Here is a 9,638-nt window from a genome sequence, read left to right as displayed (position 1 = left end):
CAAAATACTCTTTTCTTCATTTTATGGTATCAAAAACGATAAATATTACCAGACATTATAAAAATCCACCTACTCTCACTTAAACCTCGACCCATTTGCATTATCATGGGACCCAAAAAATCCTCAATTTAAACTAGTCAATTGGAAAGATAATAATATTGTTTTTATTGGTTCATATTATAGTTACAACACCCTCGACTATTTCAATTTCGGTAGATACAGCTGATTGCATTGTTAGCTCTGCAACATTTTATAAAATAAACTGTACTATTTCAAGCTCAGTACCATCAGGAAATTCTATATCAGCATTGGTAAAAGTAGGTGAAATTTCTTCTACAGTATTAATTTCCAGTAACCAAGTAACTTTTTTTAATAATTGTGGCTGTGTAAACGGGGATTGTAATCCCAACGATGGAACCTGCAAATGCTACTCCAATCCATATCCATGGGGAGGTAGTGAATGTGATATACCTTTACATTATGTCTCATCTATTGATGAGTCATATACGGAAGGCGGAAATGCTACGTTCTATGGTTGGTTTAGTAATACCCATAACAATTTGTATATTTTCATTGGCAATGAATCTTGCTCCCCAATTTATGAAACTACAAATGATAGGTTAGTCTGCAAAGCACCACCCAAAAAAGGATCCTTCATAGTTTTTATTTATCAAAATTATCAGCGTTGGTATAGTGAAAAAATTTTATATAATTATAAAGAACATTCATTTGAGTGCCCAAATAATTGTACTGGCTCAGTAAATGGAAGGTGTAATGGAACCACCGGATATTGTTTATGTAATAGTGGATATGATGGCCCAGATTGCAGCATCGTAAATCCCAACGACAAAAATGAAAACTTACCAGGAAATGAAAACAATATTAATAAAACAACCGGATCAACTACAATAAAAAATGAAAAAACATCATTCGATATATCAATCTATTCTCTTATTGAATTTGATATTTTAGGTACACAAGTTTCAAACTATTCATTAAAATCAAATTGGGAAATAAAAGATAGTGGTAACAATTCAATCTATCCATTTAGCCAAACAATTCAAGATCAAAAGTGCCAAATCGATTATATTATAGAAGAAATTAAACAGGATAAAATTATTTCATTTGCCGATATCGACTTTAAAGTAAGCAGTGGCTCAGTTAAAATGACAATTATTATCTCAAACTATCAATATGCAAACTATTTAAATACACTACAGCTTTTAATGGAATCATCGGTATTGGATAACCCAAATGATAGAAACTGTAATAGTGAAGATACAAAAATCGATACAATTTCAAACCAAATCGATTCTTTATCCTTTATTACAATTAGAAAAAACTCTAAATTATTAAATGGAAGAATCCTTGACCGTATTATTTCTGATGATAGACCATCCTCGATTTCAACATCGATTGTATCAAAAAATAACAACTCAATTATTATTGGAATGAATCTTCCACGTTGTAAAGTTTGCAAAATTGATCCAGGTATTTATAAAAATATCAATACACACTAATTATTAAATTATTTTTAAAACCCATTTACTAATATAATTTTAACTTAATGCAGATTTTTCCTTATTGTTATCTTCAGATTTTAAATCCTCATGCCCAAATAATAATAAAAAATGGCTAATACCAGTAGCAGTTGTTGTACCTGTGGTTGTGTGTGCACTTATAGTGATCGTTACCGTTTCTTTATATAGAAAGAGGAGATCAATCTCTATTTTAAGAGAGAATATAGTTTTAAAAATGAAAAATATTTCAAAAAATAAATAAACAACTCACATAATATTTAATTATAATCAATAAGTGTAAAGAACAAAAAACCATTTGAATCAAAATAGAAATTAGAAATTAAAAATAAACACACCCACACAATTAAGAAATAAAAAAAAAATTAGTTTATATATAAATATAAAAATAATTTGATATACAAATATATAGATCAGATCTAAATGTATTTTGCATTTTATTTTAAATAAAACTACTTTTTATTTTTTTATTTAGAAATTATGTAATATCTATTTATAATTTTTTTATTTATCATAAAAAAAAAAAATAAAAAAATAAAAAAAATGAAAAAATAATAAAAATAATAACAAATAATTTTTTTTTTTATTTATTTAAATATAATTTTTTTTATTTATTTATTTATTTATTTATTTATTTATTTATTTATTTATTTATTTATTTATTTATTTATTTTTAATTCAAAATTATTTTTTTTTTTATTTAAAATAATCATTTATTTAATTTTAGTATCACTATTAATACTGCAACTAAAAAATATAAAAAAAAATAAAAATGTTATTTAAAAGAAATATAATAATTTTAGTCTTATTAATAATTTATATAAGCACAGTTTTTTCAATTGAAAACTGTAATCCAAAGTATTGTCTTTCTTCAATAAAATGTCCAAAAGGCCAAAAACTAGTAAGATATCCATTTAAATGCTGTGGTCAATGTGTTCAAATTAAAGAACGTGAATGTGATTTTTCAAAATGCAAATCAAAATTCACATGTAGAGACGATGAAAGATATTCCACTGATGGTTCATCTTGCTGCCCAAATATTTGTGTTAAATAATAAAACCAACTCCATAACCACAAACTTCCCGTATATATTTCGTAAATAAAAAAATCAATAATAAAATTATAATAATAATAAAATTATAATTTAATTCTTTAAAACTATTTTTCCCTCTTTTTTAAAATTTTTATTTATTAACGGATGGTTTAATAAGAAATATAAAAAAAAAAAACTTAATATTAATAAAAAAAAAACAATAAAAAAAAACTTAATATTAATAAAAAAAAAATCATCTTATTTACTAAAAAATTATTGAATATTTTAAGAATAAATAACTTAAAAAAAATTAATAAATATTTGCTATAAAAAAAATTAATAAATATTTACTATAAAAAAAATTAATAAATATTTACTATAAAAAAAAAAAAAATTAATAAATATTTACTATAAAAAAAAAAAAAAAAAAAAAAAAAAATTATATTATTGAAAAATTTTATAGATTGTTTGGAAAAAAGATATAGTTATATTTATTTGTAATATCTATTAGCTATTTATTTATATTATAAATATACCATTTTACCTAAAGAAATAATATTAATATTTTAATACCAATACTAATGCAGTTACTATTATTTAAATAAATATTATTTAAATTACTATTATTATTATTTTATATATTATTATTATCTATTATATTATATAATTATTATTATTATTTATTATTATTACTATAACTATTACTATTATTTAATACTAATATTTATAATTATTATTAATATATAAAATTAGAGTTCGGCTATTAATCACCAAGATATTTTAATTGAATATTGTAAACATCCATTAAATCATATAAAACAAATAAACTGAAAATAAATCTAGTGCAATAATTTGAAATGGTTTCATTACGACCACGATTAGAAATATCGATTTTAAGATATTTACGTGATACGAAACGAATAGCTAAATCGTAAGCAAATTCAAAGCCTAAAAGGTAAAGGTATCTATAAAGCAATTGATGGTAATTGGCATCGGTTAATTGATTAAAAGCGGTGTAATTTTCTCTTTTCCATTTTAAACCTCTAATTAACGAAAGGAAAGCAATCATAGTAACCAACGATATGTATTCGGCCATTTTATCGTAATAATACTCTACTGAAAGATTCATAATATGTTTATCGTATGATGGATTTTCATCAGCCAACATTTTTCTTGCAATTCTAAAGATTTTGGAGGTAGTTGCTTTTTTATCTAAATATGAAACCAATGTGTTGTGTCTAAATAACCAAAACTTTTTAGTCATATGTAATGGGTAATAAACCACATCGATTAAAAAGATAACAAAACTAATTAAAACGGTAATACCCCAATCTATATTATTATTTTTATATAAAAAAAAAAAGAAGAGAAAATTAGCAAAAATTCATTATATATATAAACAAATTTTAAACTACTTACTATTTGTATTTAAAAACAAATTTCTATAATAAAGGAAAAACATTAATGGAAATTGGAAGAGTGTAAAATACTTGATTTCAGTTGGTTTTAATAAACGATTGAGACCATTTGAAATACCCATCAAAACAATACGACTGGCTTGGAAAACAACAATGGAAAACAAAGCAAGGAATGGAGTTCTAAAATAATTGTATTCACGAATGAATAATTCGAAATTATGTAACCAAAACCAAGTGCCAATAACAAAAAGTTGATAGAATACTACTGATAAATAATTTCTATAGGATATTTCATATTTTGGACGTAATGTATAATTTTCAGCAGTGATTGTTTTGGTTCTAGTTTTAAATGAACTATCTTGAAGATTACCTTGCTTATCAGTTTTTAAGGTTTCTTTGAAGGCACTTGAACTGAGGAATGAGTGTGCTGGATTTGATGGTTTCTCTTGACTATTTGAAAGGTCTTGGAAAGTGTTCATCTCGATGGCACCAACATTCATATCATCTTGTGCCTCGTTGTCATTTCTACCATTGGTTTTAAAATTTTCACCTGATACATCTATTGAACGTGGACCGCCATTACTACTATCTCTGAGTGATCTTTCACGATCGATTTGTTTAAGGGCATCTTCTTCATCCATATCGATTAATCTATAGTAACACATAATCCTTGAAATCCTTTTAGTCCACGATTTTGATTTTCTTTTAGTTCTTCTATGGCCCTCTGAATCGTAAATCTCTTCTTTGTCGTCAATAAAATTCTTCTTTAATTTGTAGTATGCGATATAGATGAAATAACAGATTGTGCATAAAAGGAATGTTATACCATCGATGAATGAATAGGATAAACGATTTGTTTGCACATCTATTTTTGTAACTACTTTGAGCCAACCAATTGAAATACCAATAAAAACTAGGAAAAATGCTGTAATCATTAACTTGCTGCATCCTGGTAAATTTAGATCATAAAATGAAATCCATGTGAAAAACATCACAACGTAATATACCATACTAGTGCCTGAAAATGCTACATACGACTTTACTGGTAATAACAACCAAAGACAACATAATGCTACCGGTAAAAATAAGAAATTGGCATACACTATAAAACTTCTAAGTGAAAATAATTTAAACATTTTTATTATTTACAATCTATTAATAATGCTATTCGTTATTGCGATTTATTATTTATGATTATTATCTTTATTTTTAATGCTATAGTTATTACTATTTTTTATAAAAATGTTTAAATTATTTCTTTTTTTTTTTTAAATTATATATTTTTAAAAAAAATAAAGATATTTTTTTTTTATTTTATTTTTTTATTTTTTTTAAATAAAAAGAAAAATATATTATAATTATTATTTATTTATAATAAAAACTATAGAGTTTTTACTTTTATAATAATAAAATTATTATTTTTTCTTTTTTTTTTTTTTTCTTTCTTTTTTTTCTTTTTTTTTTGAAACGATCAAAAATATTTAAAAATTTATAAAAAGGTAAAAAAAACAATGAAAAAATTATAACAAACTATTCTATTATTATTTATTATATAATATTATTTGCTGTGTGTTTTACTATTGTCTTGGCTATTACTTTGTTGTAATTTTAAAAAAAAAAATTATTTTTGTACCACTGTTATTTTTAATGTGTGGTCAGAAGTTAAAGCTGTTAAGAGCAATTAAAAGAACTAAAATTATTTTAAACGACTAAAAAAATTAAAAAAAAAAAGAAAAAAAATAAAAAAAATAAAATTTTTTTTTTTTTAACCGGTTTGCAGAAACTTTTTTTTTAATTTTTTATATATATATTTTTTTTTTTTTTAACAATCTCACCATATGGTGCGATTGTTATATGTGTTAATCCAAAATCATGCATTTTACACCAAAAATCATAAATAATGGGTGATCAATTGACCAAATAAAATTTTTTTTTTATTTATTTCTTTTTTTTATAAACTGTAAAAAAATTATTAAAAAAAAACTAGAAAAAAAAGTAATCAGATACTATATTTATTGGTTTTGTTATTATTTTTATTTATTATTTTTTTTTTTATTTTATCCAATTTTGATGCACACAAAAAGAAATGAAAATAAAAAAGAAAATAATTTTCTTTGGAATTTTTTTTTTAAAAAAGAATAGATGATGGTGATCATGTTGCCATCTGATTTCCTTTGTCCAATATTTTATTTTTTTTTTATTTTTTTTTTATTTTTATTTTTTTATTTTTTATTTTTTTTGGAAAATTGCATTGGTATCCAAACAGTAATCAATTTTTGACAGTTACCCCTCTTTTTTTTTTGTGAAATTTTTTTTTTTTTGAAATTTTTTATTTTGGATTTTAAAATAAAAAAAATTCAAAAAAAATTCAAAAAAAAAATAGATAAAAGTATGTTCAATTATCTATTTCAAAAACAAATATAAATTTTTTTTTGATTAATCTTTTATTTATAAATAGAATCAAAACAATTTAATATTATTTTTTTTTTAAAAAAAAAAAAAAAAAAAAATGAAATATTAAATTTAAAAAAAAAAAAAAATTTTTTTTTAATTTTTTTTAATTTTTATTTCATTTTTTTTTAAAATTTTTTTTTAAATAACTACATATTAATTAACTTTTTTTTCTATAACACTACTTTATAACTTTTTTCTAATTTTTTTAAAAAGTATCAAAAATCATTTCATACAGATTGTAAATAATAAAAGTAAAATAAAATACAATACAATACAATTATATAAATAGTATTATAAAAACATATAAATAATAATAATAATAATAATATACAATAAATAGAGTATTTTAAAAATGACAAAAAAGATACAATTCAAAGGACCAGTCACAAAGTGGGAAAAAAGATGGGTAACAGTAGGACATATGAAGCTTTTAAAATGGGTACCATGTAAGAATTTAAAAATTAATTTTTTTAAAAAAAAAACAAAAAAACAAAAAATATTAAAAAATGAAAAATGGAGAGGTAAACTAATCGAGATTTTATTTTTTTCTATTTTCAAATGATCTTATAGTAAAAACTAAAAGACCAAATCCTCAATCTACAATTTCGAGAAAAGAAGGCACATCAAGACAAAGTCAAGCCTCACTTAATATGGAAACAAGATTTTCAAGATCTGGTCGTAGGGATAGAACTAAAACAGTTGATGATCATGAACACCAAAAGGAGATTGAAATGTTATATTTAAGTAGTTTACCAAAAACAAGAAGAACCTCAAGAAAAATAGATCAACTTCAAAAGAAACATTTACAAGATGCAGGCATTTCAGATGATTTACATCCATCATCAGCAGATGAAAAGCCAACTTCAATTAGAACACCATTTAAAAAGATTGGATCAGCAAGAGTGAACAAAGCAATGTTATCACCATCATCCGATATTAATGCACTTGGTTCCGACAGTGAACAATCAACTACCAATACAACTACCACCACTACAACTTTAACTCCATCCACTAAATCAATCGAAAGTAATAGTACAATTACCAACACTACAGCAATTAACAGCTCTAAAAACATTACCCAAAACGATAGCCCATCGAAAAAAGATGACGATAAAATGTTGGATGATGAAGATGAAGATTTAGAAGATGACAGCAAATTGGATGATGATGAAGATGAAAGTAGCTCAAGCGAAGACGAAGCTAACATCGGCAATACAAGTGTAAATGATGAAGATGACGAAGATGAAGATGACGAAGATATTAAACCTCAACAAAAATCAAATAACAACAATAATTTAACAGATGACGGTACAACAAATGAAAGTCTTAGCAATGGTTTAGCAGATAAAATGGAGTTCGAAACCTTACCAAATATTGATTCTAATGTGAATTCAGAACCATTTGGTTATTAATAATTTGTATAAAAAATAAAGAAAATAATAAATAAAAAAAAAAAGAAAAAAAGAAATAATAAATAAAAAAAAAGAAAAAGAAAAGAAGATTTTTGTAAATATACAATAATAAATAATTATTTATTACTATATTATTATTTTATATAAATATTACTATGTTTTTATAAATATATATTGTTATTATTATTATTTTATAAAACTATTATTATATTTTAAAAAAATTTGATTGAGGTCGTATTGGTTCTTTCTCTTTTTAATATTTCATGGTTTGGGAAGGTTTTAATTGTTTTTTGAAGTTGAGGGTATTCTACAACGGTTTTATAGTCTAAAGCTCTCCATAATATATCTTTTCCAGTGTGGAACTGTCTTAATCTCATTCTCCATTCAATGATTTCTTGTTTTCTTTGATTCTTTTCTTTGTTTTTGGATGATGGATAACTACCAATAATATAATGAATAATACTTTCTAAGCCTAAGGTTGAATCTTCTTCGGTTTCCTATTTTATAATAATATTGTTAAAAGATGATTAATATAAAATTATAATAATTTTTCAAAATAAGGTGTTGTTAAAAATATCTTACCCAAGCTAAATATAAAGAGTAAAAAAATAATTCGCTTGTAATATCTTCATCCGGAAAAGCCTTCTTTAAGTATACAAATGCTAAGGTCATTACATATCTATCTATTTCTGGGGATCTCTTGAAAAATTCTTTATGATGGTCAATCATCTTGATGAATTCATATATCTTTGGATCTATATCTTTCTTTTTATTAAATTCTAAAACTTTTTTAAATATCTTCTTAATTGTATTGTTCTTTGGGGAAAAAGTAGGTTTGTTATTTACGACTGCACTTGAAGGATGTTTTTCCATATTATTACCGTATATTTCTGATGCACCAGCATTTTGACTCTTTGAATTAAAGTTTTTATCTTGTACTACAATACTATTATCTACACAACCATCCATATTAATAATATTATTATTGTTACCTACTATTAAGTCGTTATTATTATAACTACTATTCATCTTTTTTAAATATTGTTGATGTTGTTGTTGTTTTATATCTACTATTTGAGATGATGACTTTTTATGATGTATATTATTATTACTAATGTTTAAAAATTCTTTATTATTTATACTGCTTTCACTAAGACATTGTTTTAAATCTCCCAACTTCTTTTCTGAAGCGTCAATTGATTTCTTTTTTTTAGAAAACATCATCTTTGTCATTATTTATAAAATGAAAACAAAAATGTATAATATATGAATCGGAGAGAAATAAATAAAGATTTTATTATATTAAAATATAACTTATCTTTTTTCCTTTTTTCTTTTTTTTTTGTCTATGTAAATTATTATTTTTTTTGTTTGATTTATAAATATATTTATATGGGTTTTTTTATTATAAATAAAAAAATATTATAAATAAATTATAATTATAAATTATTTAAAAAAGACAACAAAAATAAATAATAAATAATAAATAATAAAAAAATTGTGAAAATAAACAAATTTAAAAAAAAAACAAAACTATAATTATTTTTTTTCTTTTTTTTTTTTATAAATTATATATATAAATTTATAATAAAAATGATTTAAAAATTTAAACTATATAGGGAAAGGTTTTATACAAACAAAAATATGATATTTATATAATGGAAACAAAATAAAAATTATATATTTAAAAACAAAAAACTATTTGGACTTGTTTGATTTGATTTGATTTGATTTTTTTTTTGAAATTGGTTTAAATTAAAAAAACTACTTGATTTTTTTTTTT

At 22.3% G+C, this 9,638-nt stretch overlaps 3 protein-coding genes across 3 annotated transcripts; 1 reads left to right on the top strand and 2 right to left on the bottom strand.

The window, feature by feature from the left end:
* Positions 1–137: 137 nt before the first annotated feature.
* Positions 138–1,520, top strand: DICPUDRAFT_159982 (uncharacterized protein; the record flags this gene model as incomplete). The annotated part of the gene is made up of 1 exon (XM_003294852.1): positions 138–1,520. A coding segment is annotated over one exon (1,383 nt), but the record flags the coding sequence as incomplete, so codon positions are not given.
* Positions 1,521–3,032: 1,512 nt separating this feature from the next.
* DICPUDRAFT_51779 (uncharacterized protein) lies at positions 3,033–5,635 on the bottom strand. Its single transcript, XM_003294851.1, has 2 exons — positions 3,991–5,635; positions 3,033–3,903 (listed from the first exon to the last, which is right to left on the bottom strand). Exons 1-2 carry the CDS (start codon positions 5,123–5,125, stop codon positions 3,335–3,337), a joined length of 1,704 nt encoding a protein of 567 aa, XP_003294899.1. The 5' UTR covers positions 5,126–5,635; the 3' UTR covers positions 3,033–3,334.
* Positions 5,636–7,194: 1,559 nt separating this feature from the next.
* On the bottom strand, positions 7,195–9,088 carry DICPUDRAFT_96142 (uncharacterized protein; the record flags this gene model as incomplete). The annotated part of the gene is made up of 3 exons (XM_003294850.1): positions 7,195–8,352; positions 8,438–8,808; positions 8,848–9,088. 3 exons carry the CDS (start codon positions 9,086–9,088, stop codon positions 8,068–8,070), a joined length of 897 nt encoding a protein of 298 aa, XP_003294898.1. The 3' UTR covers positions 7,195–8,067.
* Between the last annotated feature and the right edge of the window lie 550 nt (positions 9,089–9,638).

This window comes from Dictyostelium purpureum, assembly GCF_000190715.1.
Source record: "Dictyostelium purpureum unplaced genomic scaffold DICPUscaffold_658, whole genome shotgun sequence".
NCBI lineage: Eukaryota > Evosea > Eumycetozoa > Dictyosteliales > Dictyosteliaceae > Dictyostelium > Dictyostelium purpureum.
The sequence above is the reverse complement of the archived record's forward strand: the minus strand, read 5'-3'. Positions and strand labels throughout refer to the sequence as shown.

Coding starts and splice junctions, on each gene's coding strand:
- DICPUDRAFT_51779 (XM_003294851.1), bottom strand. CDS start 5,125: ATGTTTAAATTATTTTCACTTAGAAGTTTTATAGTGTATGCCAATTTC. Junction 3,904..3,990: donor TTTGTTTTTAAATACAAATA/GTAAGTAGTTTA, acceptor ATAATAATATAG/ATTGGGGTATTACCGTTTTA.